This window comes from Fusarium fujikuroi, chromosome FFUJ_chr07 (assembly GCF_900079805.1).
Source record: "Fusarium fujikuroi IMI 58289 draft genome, chromosome FFUJ_chr07".
Classification (NCBI taxonomy): Eukaryota; Fungi; Ascomycota; class Sordariomycetes; order Hypocreales; family Nectriaceae; genus Fusarium; species Fusarium fujikuroi.
In genome coordinates this window covers 2970080-2989442 of record NC_036628.1, presented here as the reverse complement: position 1 = coordinate 2989442, position 19363 = coordinate 2970080, and the positions used below count along the sequence as shown (strand labels likewise).

General features: G+C 48.0%; 10 protein-coding genes and 1 non-coding gene; 7 read left to right on the top strand and 4 right to left on the bottom strand.

Annotated features, from left to right (window-relative positions):
• Positions 1-266: 266 nt before the first annotated feature.
• On the bottom strand, positions 267-338 carry tRNA. The gene has a single exon. It is a non-coding gene (tRNA).
• A 1527-nt stretch (positions 339-1865) lies between these two features.
• FFUJ_08180 (uncharacterized protein) lies at positions 1866-2477 on the top strand (the record flags this gene model as incomplete). The annotated part of the gene is made up of 1 exon (XM_023581149.1): positions 1866-2477. One exon carries the CDS (start codon positions 1866-1868, stop codon positions 2475-2477), a length of 612 nt encoding a protein of 203 aa, XP_023433798.1.
• A 139-nt stretch (positions 2478-2616) lies between these two features.
• Positions 2617-4029, bottom strand: FFUJ_08181 (related to TAM domain methyltransferase; the record flags this gene model as incomplete). XM_023581148.1 has 7 exons in its annotated part: positions 2617-2871; positions 2921-3263; positions 3322-3411; positions 3461-3473; positions 3532-3559; positions 3627-3693; positions 3752-4029. 7 exons carry the CDS (start codon positions 4027-4029, stop codon positions 2617-2619), a joined length of 1074 nt encoding a protein of 357 aa, XP_023433966.1.
• Positions 4030-5802: 1773 nt separating this feature from the next.
• Positions 5803-6836, bottom strand: FFUJ_08182 (probable acetylxylan esterase; the record flags this gene model as incomplete). XM_023581147.1 has 3 exons in its annotated part: positions 5803-5916; positions 5966-6337; positions 6387-6836. The coding sequence occupies 3 exons, from the start codon at positions 6834-6836 to the stop codon at positions 5803-5805; spliced, it is 936 nt and encodes a 311-aa protein (XP_023433797.1).
• A 1256-nt stretch (positions 6837-8092) lies between these two features.
• Positions 8093-8939, bottom strand: FFUJ_08183 (uncharacterized protein; the record flags this gene model as incomplete). XM_023581146.1 has 4 exons in its annotated part: positions 8093-8377; positions 8443-8709; positions 8760-8858; positions 8928-8939. The coding sequence occupies 4 exons, from the start codon at positions 8937-8939 to the stop codon at positions 8093-8095; spliced, it is 663 nt and encodes a 220-aa protein (XP_023433965.1).
• Positions 8940-9406: 467 nt separating this feature from the next.
• Positions 9407-10672, top strand: FFUJ_08184 (uncharacterized protein; the record flags this gene model as incomplete). Its single annotated transcript, XM_023581145.1, has 1 exon — positions 9407-10672. One exon carries the CDS (start codon positions 9407-9409, stop codon positions 10670-10672), a length of 1266 nt encoding a protein of 421 aa, XP_023433796.1.
• Positions 10673-11287: 615 nt separating this feature from the next.
• On the top strand, positions 11288-11975 carry FFUJ_08185 (uncharacterized protein; the record flags this gene model as incomplete). XM_023581144.1 has 2 exons in its annotated part: positions 11288-11574; positions 11606-11975. The coding sequence occupies 2 exons, from the start codon at positions 11288-11290 to the stop codon at positions 11973-11975; spliced, it is 657 nt and encodes a 218-aa protein (XP_023433795.1).
• A 217-nt stretch (positions 11976-12192) lies between these two features.
• Positions 12193-12651, top strand: FFUJ_08186 (uncharacterized protein; the record flags this gene model as incomplete). The annotated part of the gene is made up of 1 exon (XM_023581143.1): positions 12193-12651. One exon carries the CDS (start codon positions 12193-12195, stop codon positions 12649-12651), a length of 459 nt encoding a protein of 152 aa, XP_023433794.1.
• A 1850-nt stretch (positions 12652-14501) lies between these two features.
• Positions 14502-15233, top strand: FFUJ_08187 (uncharacterized protein; the record flags this gene model as incomplete). The annotated part of the gene is made up of 1 exon (XM_023581142.1): positions 14502-15233. One exon carries the CDS (start codon positions 14502-14504, stop codon positions 15231-15233), a length of 732 nt encoding a protein of 243 aa, XP_023433793.1.
• Positions 15234-15830: 597 nt separating this feature from the next.
• On the top strand, positions 15831-16877 carry FFUJ_08188 (probable arabinogalactan endo-1,4-beta-galactosidase; the record flags this gene model as incomplete). Its single annotated transcript, XM_023581141.1, has 1 exon — positions 15831-16877. One exon carries the CDS (start codon positions 15831-15833, stop codon positions 16875-16877), a length of 1047 nt encoding a protein of 348 aa, XP_023433792.1.
• A 369-nt stretch (positions 16878-17246) lies between these two features.
• Positions 17247-19308, top strand: FFUJ_08189 (related to small s protein; the record flags this gene model as incomplete). XM_023581140.1 has 2 exons in its annotated part: positions 17247-19241; positions 19297-19308. 2 exons carry the CDS (start codon positions 17247-17249, stop codon positions 19306-19308), a joined length of 2007 nt encoding a protein of 668 aa, XP_023433964.1.
• Positions 19309-19363: the final 55 nt, after the last annotated feature.

Below are 19363 nucleotides of genomic sequence, written 5' to 3'. Positions count from 1 at the left end.
ATTTTTGTAAGAGTCTCTGAACCGAACGACACTATTTTCCGCCATTTCCCGCTAGCTTCGCAACCGGCAGAGGGCTCAGCAAACACAACATAGCGATCCTCATAGACAGTCAGTTCTTCAAAAAGCTCACCTGGGAATGCACCACATGGATAGATCAACACACATAAATGGTTATGTAAGAAATTTTAAAACATGATCTACAGTTCGTGGGATTTGAGAAGAAAAGTAAAATAAAAAATAAGGCATGAAGATGCACAAGCGGAATAAAGGTCTCGGAGGGAGTCGAACCCTCGCTGGCGGAATCAGAATCCGCAGTCATAACCGTTAGACCACGAAACCATTGATTTAACTGGCGATTTTTTCAACTGATCACAAATATCAATTTGTCACACTCCCCTGGGAAAAGGTAAATAGCCTGCCCAGCGTAGTCATCTTGACAAAAAGTCCGCTGCGCCCCCAACAAGTACTCCGTGCTATGCAATTCACCCCCAAGACTTCGTAGAAAGGCAATTCCGTAATTCAGGCTGATGATCCGAAATTTAGGTAGGAGATTATATGCAATAGAATATTCTGATTCCCTTGACTTCTTTTTATTGACGTCTGAAGCTTACAAGAAATTAGAATCAGCTTAATATAGAGTAATCCCAAAGATCACAATGCAGGATCAGCGAAGCGCGTTGATTGGGCATCTTATGACCATGACTCTCATTGCGGTCTGGCATATTCCACATGAGAAGTGGAGGAGGCTTCCCTGATATGGAAGAAAGAAAAAGTCTCTGCTATCCAGGCTGGCAATCAGTCGCTATAATGCAGGTGAACAAAGCTTGAGGAGATGATGACCGCGAGGTTATGGCGATCTCGCGTCGGCAATTGAATCGGTTCGCCCGCATGATGAAGAAGATTTCTTAGTGACACGGGACTTATAGAACCAGGATTCTGAAAGGGTGAAGCTAGGATATGACATAACTGAGTTTGTCGTCACACGGAGTGACAGGTCGTATGAGATTCCAAATTCCTTGGGCGGCGCACTTCTTGGAATTGTGCTGCTGGAATTTTTCTCGGTAATTTGGCAAAAATTTGAGCCTACAGTTACTGGAACGGCATGGTCTCTATTGGTCAACAGTGTAGGTACCTTGACCCTTCTGGGAGTTGGGGAGTTTGTATTAAGATATCCTTATGGTGAATCTGAGAACTGAACTCTTTTCTTGTCGGATGTCCTCCCCAACAGGCTAGAAAGAAATGCCATAATCATCGATGGCGAGGGTCCTTGACCTAGCTTCTGTGGTTGCAGATGGAATTCTTGTAAGGCACGCTGATCTTGAAGTTGTCCGCTCATCATCCCCTGGAAAAATCTTCTCTTTTCTGGTTTTCAGCCCAAGCCTAATATCGTGTCTACACGAGCAGATCAAGATTGGTTTCGAGGCTGGTGCAGACTCTCCGATAGACCACGAGGAATTCCTGGCTCAGACACGAAGCTTCTGCATACACTGCACCGTATAATTGGGCTGGCTGCACTTGATCATTTGATACTTACAGGACTAGTATTTTCCTGAAGGAATAGTGACGTGCCATTTTACTAGAAATTTGAATATGCTAATAATAGAACAGTATCACTGTTTTCGGCGGTCACTAGGGGAGGTCGGACCCGAGTGTAAGCATCATCAGATGGTACAGTAAGCCCCGGCACCGAACGGCATAATCTACAGCCCGAATGCGAAAATTGCTCGGGAATGGAAATGCCGAGCTCGTCCATAAGATATCACCAAGCCTGCTCTTTTCGACCATGATTAGTGAACTCTATTCACGTTTGGTGATTATATTTGTATTTAGTGATTGTTGACTTTTCCCTAGTACGACATCTCGAAATGACTGCAGAAGAGGCCCACTTTCTTGAGAACAAGTCTATAATCGTTGCCGGAGCTGGCATGGCCGGTTTGTCTTTTGCTATTTCATTACGCAAAAGATGGAACCCAAAGGTTTCCCCTCCCAACATAACAGTCTACGATCGCGATCCTAGACATCCCGACCTCCAGAGGCAAGGCTACTCACTCGCCATCAATGGCATGGAACAAGATGGCGGGCTGCAGATTCTCGAAAAGCTCGGCCTCCTGCACCGTGTTATCGAGAAAGCAACACCAGGGACTGACAGTATGTCTTTCAAGATATGGGATAAGAACTGGAACGAGTTGATTGCTGTCCCTGCCATACCATACGGGGACATCCCTGTGGCGCGGTTGCGGATTCTTAGAGCTAACTTAAGAGAAATTATGATCGAAGAAGCTGAAAGTCTGGGAATCAATATTTGTTGGCAGTCACAATGTTTGGGTGTCGAGTTACAAGATGATCGACGCCTTTCGGTCACTGTTTCGCAGAATAAGTCTGAACGCTTGATCGACTGCGATCTTTTGATCGCCGCGGACGGTGCACACAGCAAAATCAGAGCCTCACTTCGACCAGACGACCAGTTGAATTGGTAGCTCTTGGGCAGCTGTTGCGCTTTTGTTAGTCCCAGTTACAGACATTTGGTCAGAAATAGCCAAAAAGATGTGAGTGAGTAGGAACAAGAGAAACATCACTTGCTAATCAGATTTTGATGTAAATCTATACGACTTATGCTCATGCAGGTGTTGGATCCTCTTTAGCTTCTGGCTTCCGTGCCCAGACAGCCCTGAGACGTATATAGACGTGATGTTTCCGGTTTCGAACTTCGCGTCGAAACTTGGCGATGTAAACGTGAACCTCTTCCATCGACCAGCCTAATAGATTGGCCGCCAATGTTACAAAGCCTTCAGTATCCTGTGTGAGGAAAACTTCTCCAAATCGGCCAATCTCCTTGAGCTTAGGATCTGCAGGCCACGGGTTCAATGGACACTTTTCGAGTCAGTAATTAATGCTGCAGTAGAATGATCTCGTACATTACCTTAAATTCCCACTCGTGGATATCAACGAATCCCGCCTCTTCTAAAGCAGGTCTCTGGACTTTATCGTCGACAATGGTAAAGCTATTACCGATCTTCTTTGAAGCCTCGACAAAAATCCTTCCCCATTGAGCCATTGCAGAGCCATATGCGACAGTGCCATCGTCGCTTTCTGCAGTCGGGGAAATTTCAAAGCTTTCAACCCAGCCACCTGGCTTGAGAGTCTTGTATGCTTGGCTGAAAAGCTCTGTCCAGTCTGGAATGCAGCCGACCAGATAACGAAGATGAACATAATCGAATGACTCGGATGGGAAGGTCCACTGTTGGGTACAGTCTTCAATCTCGCTGACATCGGGGTTAGACATAAAGTATCAGTCCGGATGAAAGTAACGAAGTGGCTCACAATTTCAAGTTGGGTGGGACCCAGCCAGGCTGGATGGGTGAAATATCGGTACCAATGACCTCGCATCCGGGGAATTTGTCCGCAAAGTCACTGAAAACTGGTTAAGACCTGGTTAACTATCGCTTGATGAATAACCTACATAGCCCAAATACCTGCAGTATAAGTTAGTACGGGCAATCTCGCAGTCACAAAGGGAAGGCCATTTCATACCAGTTCCAGTCCCGATGTCAAGAACTTTCTAGTAATTGACAAAAATAGCTCAGTAACACGACAGGCACAGCATTGTTTTGTCTCATTTGACGAACCTGTATGTTGTCTTCGAGAGGCGCAAAGTATAGTTCTCCATCGTGGGCGAGTGTCCATATGTGGTGACTGGGTAGTGTCCTGTTAGGCGAGACGTAGCACAACTTTCGCGGGAGGGGTATCTCACGCGATATCCATGGCATCACTTTGGCGCTCATCGTTCGATCCCCAGTAGGCTGCGTTTCCTCTCTCACTGTGAAACGTTCTGCCATTGATCGTGCGGTAATTAAGAATGCTCGATGAAATGGAGGCCGTCGAGCTCTCAGCGTCAGATCCTAGAGTTAAGTCTTCCTCCTCATCTTGAGGCTCGTCTACTGCGATTGTTTCGTTGACTGCTACCGACGGATCCTGGGGCGATCGCGGAGACCGGGATGACCGGTTCTTCGGGCTGCTGGTGTTGGACATTGTATCAATAATGCAGATTCCCAGAAGTAACGGAAGGCAAAAAAAAAAAAGGCAGACAAAAAAGTAATGGAAACAAAGGAGCAGGGCAAATCTTTTTAAGCTGTTGGTTGTTTATAAAGCACAAGTCGGCATCGGGCGGGACATTCCGGAGCGAGGCCAGCAAGGGAAGTAACAAGGAACATATCATGACATTATTGCATGCTCTATGCATAGGCGACAAGTTGTTGACCAATGGTATCTGAGCGTCTGCCAGGTTGTTGGTTGTCATCCGTTTGCTGTTACATTTGAGGAGGGGGTTTTCAGGTAAGGTGGATTTGCGCGGGAAAAAAAAGATGACAGGTCCTGTAAAGAAGTTGCACTGTCGATTGAAACTCATATAGACTGCTCCTGCTGACCGACTGGAAGAATGAGCGGGTTTTAGAGTCTGGCAGTGATCCAATTGGTACAGGAGCTGGTTCCGTACTGTGGAGGGTCGATAGTCTTGGCTCCAGACCAGTAAGTGTAGTGGAAGATAATCTGAACGAAACATGGTCATCATGCTTCTGCTTGAATCTAAATCTCCCTGCAGGTTCCAGCTGCAAATTACGGCCTGCCAGGTTCTCGAGATTTGATACACCGTCTCTGATTTTCGCCTACAGACCTGTTTATGGTGAGTGACTCAATGTTAAAATAACTCAAATTATACCCATGAACACCCTTCAGTCTTGTGAACGGATGGAACACGTGAGATAGATTCACTGGAAGCTATTCTCATATCTATTTGTGTTTAGCCTGGACTTCTCTTCTCCGTCTGAATGCATACAGCATCTTTCAAGGAATCACGGGAGGTCCGTAGCCACCAGGGACATATATGCGCTTGTGTAACTGAGCCAGAAGCCCATCGACTTAAAAGAAAAGTCCACCTGGTATAAGTTGCGCCTAAGCGATGCGACCAGCCTCACAATATCAGCGCCACGTTGGCCGATATCGAGAGGAACTAGCACTATTCGCTTCACTAATAGTGGAATCGGATGATAAGGGCGAAAATGGTAGCGAAGGGATTCAACTGCTGAGTCGATGGATATGATATTTAACCAGGACAAGCGAGGAAATGACAATATACAACCTGAGGAGCCGCCGACCTCGCATTGGGTGCTTCGGACCAGCGAGATGACTGCTTACACCACTTGACAATTGAGATACTAGAATGACCAATTGACAGATCGATTACTTCGTACTACGCGATGAGGTTTATCAAGAAGTCATTAAACCCGATATCTGCCTCTTTCTCGGACCAGAGACCGTTGCGCGACCTAACGTTAGACACTATGGGCTTTCTGATGCCAACTATATACCCGTTAGTCCTACAACCAAGAGTAAGCCAGCTTCTGTCAAAACTCGAGAACACTTAAAAGGGCCGGGTAGTTAAACTACCGAGACTCTCAAGTTCACCGGCAACGCGGGTATTCCGATTGCGGTAGCACGAGCCATGGAATAGGCCCTCCAACATCAAGGGTAGAGGGGGCTATCACTAGATATCGGACAGAGAGACGGCCCACTGCTTAACGGTTCGCAGGCTAAGCTTCCAGTACGGTCATTTCACCCAGACAAGGAATAATATTCGACGCAATATATACAGATCTTGTATTGATGATATTTACAATAGATAAATATAGTTCATAGAAATTTAATGTGTTTTGGGCCACGCATCCTAGACTGGTATCCTAGATCTTTCCGGAAGACCACGTTGTGCAAGATTGTTGAATATTTGGAGCGATTTACTACAGAGGAATGTCAGTTTCTGGCTTCGGTGGGATTCTGGACATGACTTACGATAAAGCCGAACCACTTGAGATCGTTGTCATCGAAATGAGGATTGCCGTGTCCAATACCCTGGCCCAAGAAAGCCTAAGAATGTCAGCCATCATTCTATGCCTCATGATGCTTCGTTTCTTACCTGGAACTTCTCACCAAAGACCTGGCGAGTGTAAGGGCTGGCAGGAGTGTTGGGTGTAGATGACTGAGGGTTGGAAGAGTATCCGAAAATACCAGTCCACTGCTTGATCTCCTCATAGTAGTTCTGGACGTTGAGAGTAGGATCGGCGGTTCCGTGGTAGATCTGGAACTTGGGGCGAGCGCCGTTGTAGCCGGGGTACATGTTCTTGACGACGTTGGCCCACTGGGTCTGGGTGTAGATGGACTTCCCTTGGGAGCAGGTTGAGTTCCATGCGGCGGCTTGGTTGGCCTGGCTGACGAAGCAGCCGGCGGGAACACCAGCATAGGCGCTTCCAGCGGCGAAGACGTCGGGGTATGTAGCAAGCATGACGTTCTGTTTCTATTAGTCCAGTTTTGTTGAGAGCAGGTGAGTGTTGACTTACGGTCATCATGGCACCGGAAGATTCACCAGTGACGAAAACCTTCTTGGCATCACCGTTGTACTGCTTGAGAACATACTTGGCCATGTTGGCAATAGAGGTACTGCAACCACCACCCTCGTGGGTCAAGGTCATCTTGGAGGAGACGTCCCAGCAGCCACCGGAATAAGGAGTCTGAGGATAAATTACAATGAATCCGTACTTCTCAGCATTGGAAGCCCACTTAGTACCCTGGTAGTAAGCCTGGGAGGTACCACCGCAGTAGTGAAGAGCAACGACGACAGCAGGGTTGGACTTTAAGTTCTTGGGGACGTACAAGGACATCTTGGTGCCGGTTGGGTTGTTGCCATAGCTGTTGACCTGCGTGAGCTGACCTCGCGGGACGGGCTCAGCAGCGAGGACGAGGCTGAAGAGGGCTAGCGCCCAGAAGCTGATGATGGAAGTCAACTGCATGATGAAATGTGTCCAAAGAATGATGTGCCAAGAAGTATGGGGAAACAAAACATGATGGGATGGTGTATCAGCCAAGATATATACCCGTCCCCCCAAAAGCAAGTGGAGGCCCATGGATCGATCTCATCTCCTGACCATGCTCTAATGGATCGAACGGACGTGTATCCTCCGCCAGCCATTGTTTCTAGTAGCGAACGAATCTCGTTCCTGAACGAACTCCACACCGCTGGGTCCTCAGCCTAGAAGTCGGGGGTCATGATACGAATTCGGCACATGACGGATATGCCGATGGGCCTTTTTGGCTAAAGTCGTCCCCGCAGTGAATTCATGCAGAGGCAGAAACTGATCATTTGGCGAGGATAAAGAGCGAGTTTAGCCTGGGATAATAACCGATCGTGGTGTGTTTCAGTGGGACTTGAAACCTCGAGCCTTTCCGGATTGAGACGCGGAGAAAATTGGAGCGTTACATTGATGGGTGAAGCACTATTCCACCAATTAGAAGCAGGGGAAAGCTGATGGTTTGGAAACACCAGTTAAATTACACGGATTATGTTTCCTGTCAATGCGACTATATTGCTTCGTCAGGTCATCGATAGTTTGTGTCGTGTCGTGACCGTGCCATTTCAGGAGTGAGTCTGGGCCCTTGGAGGGGCCTATCCTAAATGACAAAAAGACTTAGGTAAAGGCACAGTAGATTTTAGAAGACTTTAGACTGGATATTTTCAGTAACTTACATCAAGTCCAGATGTTTCAAGTGTTCAGTTGTGTCAGGTAGTTTTGTTTCATCACCTAGCTGCCTGGCATTTCTGTGTCTTTGACCCGGATACACGGCAAGTTATCTTGATGGCCAGACAGGTATTAATTAATCCGCAACGTCACTTGTCTTCTGAAAGTCCATGAATGAAAAGGCCGAATAATGGTCTCAGTTCGCACAGACGTGAGGTCACAATTACTCCTCAATTGAGTAAGAGAAGAACATGGCCAACGGAAGAATACGGTTAACAGTCAAGTTAAATATTGTGTATTGAAGACTGGAGGATTGATTGAGCCAAGACTCGGAGCCTGGCTATCCTAACGAGAGAATACCGGTCAACAAGAGTGAAATTGAAAAGAATATCGATACAACAGCGAAAGATCTCTGAGAGACATCCTCAGCTCCCCCGTTACCATCACTCTATACCCGGCATTGCGACCACCATCTTTCTATTCTTCCGCACCAAAGCCCTCAGACTTGAGACTCGGTTTCGGAAGCGGTCTTAATACTGACCAAAGAAACCAGGCATGCCATTGTGGACAGCCATAAGACGAGGGGTCGGAGAGTCACTATGGCTCAACATAGCGTCTTGAAGCTCGAATGGGAAATCATTAGGCAAAGATTCACACTCTTTTTCCTGGACGGATGGCACCACGGTGTTCTCGGCGACGGACAGGCGAGCCAAAGCATCTCGTAGAGTGACAACACAGTTGTCGTCGCGAGTGTAGGCCGGCTGTGAAGCGGCGATGCGATCGCGGAACTCGTCAGGGGAGATGTTGGCACCAGCCTGGCAAGTAAGCTTGTTAGAATGTGTTGTGCTGTCGGCAAGGACTCAGCGGGACGTATGCTTACAGACCGGAGGGCGGAGAGAGTCGCGATTTCGCGAGCCGAAGTCAACTCTTGGAGGGCTAAGATAGCGAAGTTGTTCGGATCCTTGAGATGTCCTTCAAGTTCACGCCAGGCATTACCACAAGACTCAAGAGCGACATTCAGACGCCACAGTTGACGCTTAGTGAGGTGAAGCTCAATCGGGTCCATACCTTCGCCAGGATCACGATCAGACAGGTCTTTCACGAAGTTCCAGTACCACTGGGCCACACCGAGAAGCTGGAGAGGCACCTGGGAAAGAAGTCAGAAACAGTCGCCGAGCACTCTCCCAGAAGACTTACAGAGCCACCGCACTGATTCTCGTAGTGATCGCAGAGAACACAGGAGTCGTCCGCAGAGCCACGGACGCAGATGCAGTAGACGTCGGAATCAAGATTTGACTAAACCAGGTGTTGAATTGGACCAGGATCAGAAATGTTCCGAGATCAACGGAGTGACATAATTATCACAGATTCATACATGCCATGATCCCAAGGGCTCCCAGAACGGAAACACCTGATCTAAATCAAAAGCCTCCCCATTCAAACTCGCAACGATACCTCGGGTAGCAGACCATTATTGCGCTTTCCATATGCCAGCGGTCAATGCAACGCCAGGACTCATCAGGTGGATTTAGCGACAGCTCCCGCGCATCAGCAAGTCATCCGCGCCTCATGCCACTCCGCAAAACAGCTCGCTTTCTAGTTGGGCTTATCACTCTAAGAAAGTGAGACTTGTGGCTGAGAGCTTAAATCAGCAGAGAGAACTTAGCTTCCCTTGGTGACAAATCTCGATGAGTCAATGGAGCCTTTTAGGTAGCAAACCTAAGTTAAAAAACCTTATAGCATATTAATAAGAGTCACAAAGTCTTGGTCATTCTTTTAAAGCTGTTCTTGAAATGCAGTCCCTCTTTACTCTATCCCAGCACATTCACCATCCACCAAAAGCCATGGCAGACTCCACGACATTAACAAAGCCGACTGCTGAGGAAGACGGGCTGAAGATCGTCTCAATGATGCCATTTGCCAACCGTACCTTTGTCATCCCATCAAGGGTTGAGAAGTACCCAAGTTCAGATATAAGTCATTACGACTGGAGGTACCTCGAGCCCTCAAGAGCGACATCTAACAAAATGCAAGATCTTATCTACAAAGAATTAAAGACCAGATTCTTCCAATATTATGCTGAAAGTCTGCGCCTTGAAGCACGATTCAAGTTTGGATGGCGGGGGGATGGCAGCATGACAAACATCAACACACTACGGCTCCCAGGGTCTGGAATAGACTCTTGGGGCCTGGCAGACTACTTCAATAAAGAAGTAATGGTCTATTTCGAACACAATTCCGTCGACACTTTTCAAAGTGGAAAGATTGCCGGATACATTTTCCGAGAGTGGCTTCAGCTGACTAACGGCCGACCTTTCTTCAAGCGGAGTGCGTTCTTTGGCAAACCTGTATATCTACAAGAGGGTGGTCCTCAACGTCTTGGACAACTGTCGGTCTTTCATGACGACCTCTCTCTCTATGTAACAGCCCATGCAGAGGATTTGGTGGAGTTCAGGCGTTGGACCGGAGAGATGCCGCCTGAGGATGACATCCCAGGAAAAGTACAACCCTGGCGAGAATATGGCTATTTCATGTGCCATCTATTTTGCTCCTTATACCTGGTTGTTGATAAGCAGTCATACCCGCTAACTGCAGGCCCATACGATAACCCACGAGGGTTGAGAGGCTACGACAGGATCCACGACATGGAACACTACACGGAGAGGGAGCTAGATCAGTGCACGGTTCTCCTCGTCAAAACAGGTGATGATGCACACCTATCTTCACCCGTCACTTTTAATCCGTTGTTCGAAGCTGGGCTGGCAATGCATGTCAACCGCGATGACTACAGTGGCGGGCCCAAAGACGAAGAAACCGTCGTTCGAGTAAAACTCGGCACTGCGGTTCGTTTTGTGTGGGAATTACTTCAGAAGGAGAAGGAGTCGTTTGAGGAGCTTGAAACCCAAGCACAAATGTGGGAGGAGGAGCAGAACTCACTGCTCGAGACCTGGCTCGAAGACGTAATGTCTCACTGTGATGAGATTGGCGTGGACAATAACGATCACATGTGGGTAGCATCTCGTCGTGCCATCGCAAGGGCAAATGGGAAGGCTTTTGATAATGATCAGGTTTACCCACTTTGGGGGCGATTACGACAATGGGACTTGTAGGGGATTGTCTCAGTGGCGTCCAGCTTATGAAGAATGAATCTTTCCCTCACACATTCGGCATTTACTGCACATGGAGCAAACTAGTCACAAGGATCATTCCAGGTTCGTGTAGTGGAGCCCTGTCTTGTTCAAGTTTGATGAAGCCGGTGGCAAGATATCGCGATGTCATTGGGTTTGATGGAACCAATCAGAGGAATCTTGTGCCTTGGCTTGGCTCTGATCCGAACTGCTGCGGATGCCTTTGCGGACTCAAGATGCTTGCATCTTGTCTGCCAGCTGTCAACAGTGTCTGCCTGACATCTCGCAAAAGCCATCATCTCCTAAGAGAAATCCTCTTCTCACCCTCCGATATGCTACTCTTTCTTCCCCACCGCACTTCGTTCTGCTAAACCTCGTCTCGCGTCTTTAAATCTTTCCACATTCGCAATACCGTCTTTACTCCCGCAATTCTAAGAGCTTTACGCCCTAATCGCCGACTCGTCCTCCAACAATATCCATCGCGACCTACGGCTTGTCCGTGTGGTTGATGACATGCACTCTGTGCAAGCGAGACCACAAGAAATGCACTGCCGTATGTATCACCATCGATGGTTCTGTGTCCCTTCGCCCGACAAAATGCAGATCCCTCCCGAGCTGAAGGCTGTTGTGCAGACCTACTGGAACGCGCTTCATGCAGAGTTCACCGCCGGTCGATCGCGTCTTGAGAAGTGGCGCGTTATGCAGTGTGTTCTCGAGGCTGCGTCTGCTCTCCGATCCCTCGTCGCTGCTCTCTCGAATCCCTGCCGTACAACTCTTCGTAATCGCACCGGCATTGCACCTGTTATCCAAGCTCAGGAACTTGCTTCGAATCAGGAGCTTCTTACTCTTTCCTACCGAGGTCAGGTTAAGATCTCCGTTGCTTTGTTACCTTGTCGGCTCTAACTATTTACCCAGGCTCGCCCCGAGATCCATAACACCAAACATTTACCGAACCGTCCCCGCCTACGTCGCCCAATGTCCTGAGGCTGATGCGTTTGTTGCAGTACTTGAACGCCTCCCTACTGCCTTCGAAATGCCCCTGGAGGGAGATAACAGTCGGAAGAGAGCCAAATTCCCCTCAACCGAGCTCCCTGACAAGTTCATTGACGATATGGATCGCCTCGTCGCCGAAGGTGGCTCGGCTGCTCGCAATGCATGGCCTGGCCCAACCTGCAAATCCCGGCACTTGAAAGATCTGAGCAGCCGCAAATCTGATGGTCCTGGCCCCAGCGACGAGGAAGATAGTGGGGGACTGCAGGTTCTCGGGGGCTTTAGTGTATTGTAGCCTCTGTAATCTTCAGTGAGATGCTGCCCGGCCACGCACTACCAACGCCAAGGGAGGGATGAATCTCGACCCTAAGAGATGAAGAGATTTAGGTAAATTATCAAAATCTTGAAGGAGTTTTAGATGATTTTATATGATTTTATTTTGAGAATTTGTGGTGTGAAATCTTAGGGTCTTGCTTCTCGTGCACAAGCTTTGCAAGCACCTCACTGACGTCATGTTGCTTCCCGGCAGGAAATACACAGCAAAAGCAGCGTCGCTCTGCCTGCTCAACTCCTCACCGTTTCAACAACAACATCAACCGCAGCATTCTCTGGCATCTTCACCTGTTCAGCCAACTTCTGCGGGGTTTGCTATCAAATCTATTCGAATTTTCCCTCTCCCAATCATCCTCGATTGTCTCATCCCCGGCGCCGACGATGTCTTGCCTCAACTTATCACTTCATTTCAGCCAACAAATCCCACCGTCCCGTCTCCTGTGGTTTCTCTCCGATCTCTTGGGCATCTCTTTGCGGTAACCTCACCGCTGGCCATAGTTGAGAATAGCTGCTCCAATCCGAACGGTTGCGACTCGCCCCGAATCATGACGCCAGACCCTAGTCGGCCGACAACTGGCCGACAGGCTTCATCACCGAACGCGCCCCTACGGACTCACCCGCCTGTCAAGCACCGCTGAAAAGAAGATCACGGTCGATAGAATCCCGAAGCAAGCACGCCCTCGGGCCGGCCAAGCAGCAACAGAATCAGAATTACCCAAGTTGTAGCTCGAAACGTCTCCATCGCCAAGCCCCATGGACGCACCGACGCCGTCACCAGATCTCCTTAAAGAACTCGACCCAGACACAAGTGCCCCGGAGCAAACGCATGCCCGATATAAGCTCTACCAAACTGCATTGGAGAAGGGTCGCAGACAGGTCGCCGACCGCCATGACACCGCCGGTTAGAGGAGTGCACTGCACCTACCTCTAGATCGTAAATACGAGATAGTCCACAAGCAGTACCACAGGACAGCTTGCCCCTTAAATCAGGAACCGGTGGCATATCTCCGGCGGGAGAATGTCGACACAAACGACCTCAGCTACTGTGAGGTGCCCAGTATACCACCATGGAAAGAAAACCACTGCGGTTTAGTTAAGATAGCTCCGCAAAGCGGAGCATTTGTAGTGAGCGAACTGGAAGAACGTCAAAATACATCAAGTCAACCAACAAACCTAGTTCATTGCAAGATCGCCGGACCATCCTCAACATAAACGAACTCCCACCGCGACGAAACACACCTGATCCCTTTCTACATCTAGAAACATTTTCACCGATGAATACGACGTTTCTCCGACGGGAAAATGTCGATACAAATGATCTCAATTACTGCGAGGTCACCAGCAAGCCAACAATGTATAATCACTGCGCCTTAATCAAGACAGCCCCTAAGAGCTTATTTTTAGGGGTCAGGGAACTCGATCGAAAATATGACTATTGGTTTGTCAATAGGCCATCTCTGGAGGCCAGAATATCCGAGATCGTGCGGAGATGCTGGGAGACTGCGGTCACAGCCCAATCCCTTTCGCCGACCTGTCTCCGACGGGTCTGGATCGACCATATTATGCATGTCGAGACCAAGCTGGTGGTTTAGGAGGCCATCCACCGATCGATCGCGGAGAACACCGAGAAGATCAAGAAACCAAAGCATTTTCAATATATCTCTACGTTTACCCGACACCAAAATGCATTTTATGCTATTCTGGGGAGTTGCCTTGGGCGCATGATCATGCGCATGCTTTTCGATCACCAAGCAGAGCACCAAAAGTATATAATTCGAAGGGTGGTAGTTCTCGGCAAAGCGGTTTTTTGGGTTAAGTATTGGTAGCTGTATGTAGATTTTACAAAATCATAATCGGGTTTCTTGATTCTTTGGGCAGTTTATGATAAACTTAGACCAGGTAATTTATGATGATTTTGATGAGTTTAGGAAAGCTTAGAATAAGCTTTACCTAAATTTAGGTTCCCCATATGATTCATTTCCCAAGTCTTATGATCAATCGCATTATGGGCCACAGCATTTGAGAGCCAGTAGATGGCCGTAGGTGTTGTGCCTTTTGGTCTCGTGAGACTGCTCTCTCTGCTGCACGAAACCCAGTTTCTCGACCATTGGTGCATACTTGCTTAGATACAATTCCACAGAGGAGTAGATTGTTTTCAGGATATGAGCGATATTATTGGTTGAATTAAGGAGTGGCTTTTGACAACAGAAGAATGACCTCTTATTGCTCCTGATGTCTAAAGCTAACATAGATTCATCAAACTTCAACCAACGAGACTGTTCTATTTGAGCGCATGTAGAAGTAAAAATGTAATAAATCTTACCAATTCTGACCTTAATTAAACCACCATAAGTCCAGCCCTTCCTCAACCCCAAACAGCCATACCTCTATCAATCCAAAGCTAAACCCTCTTTTTCTCATCGCCTTCATTTCTCCTCAGACTTGCATATCATTCCCCCTTTTCATCTCACAGCAGAAATTACCGACCATGAATTTCCAAACGGAACCAGACATCATACCCACCTATGAATCCGAACCACGCATCATCTGGATCGGGGATGCTGAAACCTTATACACTCTCCTCGACGATCTTGATGATATCCCAAAATTTAAACCACGCCTCTTCATCACCCTTGAGGGGAATTATATCGGACATGAAAGCAGAATCTCCATTATGCAGATCTACAACGCCATGTCCCATCGCGTCTACCTCATAGATGTATACTGGCTCAGCGCCATAACATTCTGGCGGGTCAATAGGCGCATGACTTTTCTCAAGGGTGTTTTAGAGTCCGAGGATATCATCAAGGTTTTTTTCGACGTGAAGAAGTACTCCGATGTACTGTACAGCCAGTTCAAGATCAGGCTTGCCGGGGTTCACGATCTTCAGCTCATGGAGCTGGCGACTAGTGGGAATCCTCACAGGCTCAGTGATATTGACAGCTGTTTCTGGAAAGATGCCTCTTGGCGGTCGGAGAATGGGTGGTTGTTTTGGGATCTTCGAGGAGCCGTTCCTTCATGGTGCTCTCATCGGATACGCTCTCGATGCGTTCAGATCTTCCCTACGCTGCATTCTTGTTACGACGAAAAGCTACGGGCTCAACCTGGGCAGCGCGAAAGCATGATTGCTGCTTCGAAAAGTATAATTGAGCTGTCGCAGGGCATGATCTGTGCCACGGAGGAATCGGATCGGGCTCTTATGCGTCGTGATGTTGACTGAGTTTGGATTTATTTATTTGTTATTCTAACATGAGCATGGGAGTATATAATATCTTGCCAGCGACTTCCACAGTTCTGAAGTTGAAAGAGACTTGAGATGGATAATTGTTATTAGAAGTACAGTGGAATAAATAACGGAAATAGTACTACTACCAGAAGAGCATTGCTTTATTGTATACAGACATACCTGTCAGAAATAGACATCATCCCATCTACCCCACCACATCATAGCGACTATGTTCTCCATGCGTTCCTATTCGGGCGGATGAAAAACATGCACAAGTCCCGTTAGAGCATGTCGATTCTCGGAGCCGGCACTTCTAGCTCCGCTTCTAGACACCCGATTACGGTATCTTTCTTCCGAACTCTCTCTCACGAGGTTTCATCGTTCATTAAGGAGCGCTAGACCCATGTCGGAAGAATTGGTGAAACATCCTTCATCCGAGCTGTGATTGGAGGAATAACGAATGTCCCTGTATGGATCCTACACAGCTCCGCGTATTTAGCTGAAGGTCATGCTTGGGGAAAGGTGCTACTTAAGAGAACGCTGTCCCGCGAACTGAGCTCGATTATTTTGAGTTCTGTCATGATCGTCAAAATGGTACTCTTTCGGTTTCTGGCATTTCTGTCCTACTGCTCAGTCGCTTTGGCTTTGACCTATAAGGGCGTCGACTGGTCTTCCGTTCTGCTCGAGGAACAAAAGGGCATTCAATACACTGCCGGCGGTTCCGCTCAACCTCTTGAGAAAATCCTTGCGGCCAATGGCGTCAACTCAGTCCGCCAGCGAGTCTGGGTGAACCCATCTAACGGCGACTACAACCTCGACTACAACCTCAAGCTCGCCAAGCGTGCCAAAGCTGCGGGCCTGAGCGTCTACCTAACTCTTCACTTCAGCGACACCTGGGCTGATCCTGGTCATCAGGCTATTCCCTCTGGATGGCCTACCGATATCGATAACCTGTCCTGGAGACTGTACAACTACACTCAGCAGGTCTCCAATGCTTTCCAATCTGCTGGTGTTCCTCCTGCGATTATGTCTATTGGAAATGAGATCACTGCTGGTCTTCTCTTCCCCACTGGCTCGACCAAGTCTTACTACAACATCGGCCGTCTTCTCAACTCTGCGGCTTACGGTATCAAGGACTCTTCCATCAGCCCCAAGCCCAAGATCATGATTCATCTCGACAAGGGCTGGGACTGGGGTACACAAGAATACTTCTACACGCAAGTCCTCAACCAAAAGGGCCTTACGCTCGGTGCCTTTGATGCCATGGGTGTTTCATACTACCCCTTTTACGGATCGGGCGCTACTTTCTCTGCGCTTGAGACTTCACTCACCAACATGGCAAACAAATGGGGCAAGCAGATCTTCGTCAGCGAGCTTGACTGGCCTACGTCTTGCCCTTCGCCCGCTCAGCCTTTCCCCAGCGACATGAAGAACATTCCTTTCTCTGCTGATGGTCAGACGCAGTTTATCAAGAAGGTTGCTAGCATTGTTAGCAAGGTCAAGGGTGGAGCTGGGCTGTACTACTGGGAGCCTGCTTGGATGAATAACCAGGCTCTTGGCTCTTCGTGCCCCTCCAACACTTTGTTTTCGTGGCCTGGAAAAGCTCTGTCAAGCCTTTCTGTCTTTAAAAGCATCTAGAGAGGCGAACTTCCTTAAAGTTACCTTCGTGGTTATATAGTTATAAGAACAAGTACATATAATTATCCAATTTCAAAACAAAATCTTGACCCATTACAAATAGGTTCCAACTTCGCCCGATGTGTTAGGAGCCTCATGCGGATTGGGAAAAAATGGGGCATGCGGGTGTTTGTCAATGGCGCATAAAACACCAATTCCAATACAAATTGTCTGCCTTGCTCAGCCGCACTCTGGTTCGCCTTGACACATCACCCCGCACTTGGCCAGCTCACCATTCTCATTTTTCTTTTTCATCATCTCACTCTCAATAGCCGACTCTAGATCAAATAAGATTCTTCAAATATTCTACAATCCAATAACACGCCAAAAATGTCCGGAGCCGAGGCCGCGATCGCTGGCATAGGATTTCTCTGCAATGCAATGCAGATCGTCACTTTCGGTAGAGATATCCTACAAGTTTACCGTCAAGTTCGGGATAAAAGTAATCCTGACCCAAAATTGGAGGCCTATCTCAAAAGCGCAAAAACTTGCTTCGACGATATGAACAGCTCGGCCTTGGCAACCTTTCAGGTTCTGCCGTTGACCCGAGACCAACAGCAGATAATTGAGATTGGCAAGAAGCTTGAAGACACCATATCCCAGCTGCAATCAAAATTCTCCCAGCTTCACATTGATGATTCGTCTAGACGTGGATTCCGCGGGAAGATCGATATAGGCAGAAAAACTTTGGCATCTCTATGGGAAGGAAAGGAGCTCGAAAGTCTTGAGGTAAACCTCAAAAGATACGAGAGCCTTCTTCATGGTGTCGTGCTACATCGTATATGCAACCAGTCTCAGGCGGCAGAAATCAGTTCGAAACAGTCCTTTCACCAACTCAACACCAACCTACAATCAGTCATCACACAACTAGCAGATGGCCGCACATGGATGTCTGAACTTTCAATCGAGTTACTGGAGACAAGGAACCGAATTACCCAAGAGCATGAAACAACACGTGCAGCTATCAACACAGGCTTCACTGATACACAGGGCACCCTTTTGAGTTTCCAAGACTCAATGTCTCAAGAATTTCAGGATATGGCCCAACGTGATCAGAACAAAACGTTCGAGCAAGAACACAACCAATTACTCCAAAGCCTCCGATTTCCTGATATGAGGAGCCGCGAAAATCACATATCTGAAAACTGTCCTGGTACCTTTGATTGGGTCTTCAAAAACTCCATTTACTGCAGCTTTCAGCAAAGAGAAGAAAAGACTGGCGGTGTTGGTGATATGATAGATTCCTCAGAGTTGGACAATGCAGCAAGACTATTCGGCCTCAACCGCTTTCCTGCCTGGTTAAAGTCGGATGCCCGCCAATTTTGGGTCAGCGGAAAGCCGGCTTCTGGAAAGAGCTCGCTAATGAAATTCCTTGCGACCCATCCCTTCACATCGCAGCTTCTGCAAGCCCAGCATAGCAACATACAAATTCTCACTCACTATTTCTGGAAGCCAGGGCAGCCGCTACAGAAGAACATAGAAGGCATGACGCGTTCTCTCCTTCATCAAGTTCTTCAAAAAGATCGTCTTCTCGCCCAGCGGCTATGGGCCGAGCAGCCGAATGTTCAGGATAAGCGAGATCGTGGAGATTGGGATATGAATGAGCTAAAGAAGGCACTATGCTGGGCGATCAACTCTTCAGGAAACACTTTCTGCATCTTCCTCGATGGGCTGGACGAGGCAAAAGAATTCGAGGATTTACCGTGGGGTGACAATCAGAATACCCAAATTATTTATGACTTACTCGGTCTCAGTAATATCAAGTTCTGTGCATCCAGCAGGGAAGAGAATCCTTTCTGCCGCTTCTTCGCAGGGCAACCCTGCCTCAGAACCCATCAGCTTAATCGGAACGATATCTACCATTTTGCGAGGAATAGACTAGAAGTATCTGGTCTAAGCTATAATGATCGATCTCGACTTCTATCGACAGTTGTACGGAAAGCAAACGGCGTGTTCCTCTGGGTCGTCTTAGCTGTCAAGAGCCTCAATCAGGCAATACGTTCAGGTGGTGCCAACGAATTTGAGGAGCGACTCGCACAGACGCCATCAGATCTACACGACCTCTTGGTCTATATGTGGAATCGCCCCGGAGATGATGCCAAGTTGTCAACTTACGGAATCGATGCTTCTCGCTTCTTCAATCTAGCTCTTACCGCAATCGACATCGACAAGGAACTCTGGCGCCATCGCGGCACTTATTTACCTCTCCACTCGATGCGCTCGTTGCTCGTTATGACTATAGCCCAGGAGGATAATCCATTCACGTCAATATTAAGAGAAGGCCGAGAAATCCATGCAGAAGAACTTCAAGCTAGATGTGCGAGGGTAAAAGATCGATTGCGTTTGGTTTGCCGAGGTCTCCTTGAAGTAACGACACTAGATGATGCCCTAGATAATGCCCATCATTCATGGGTTGGAAACAGAGCCCTTTATGACTATGCCATGAC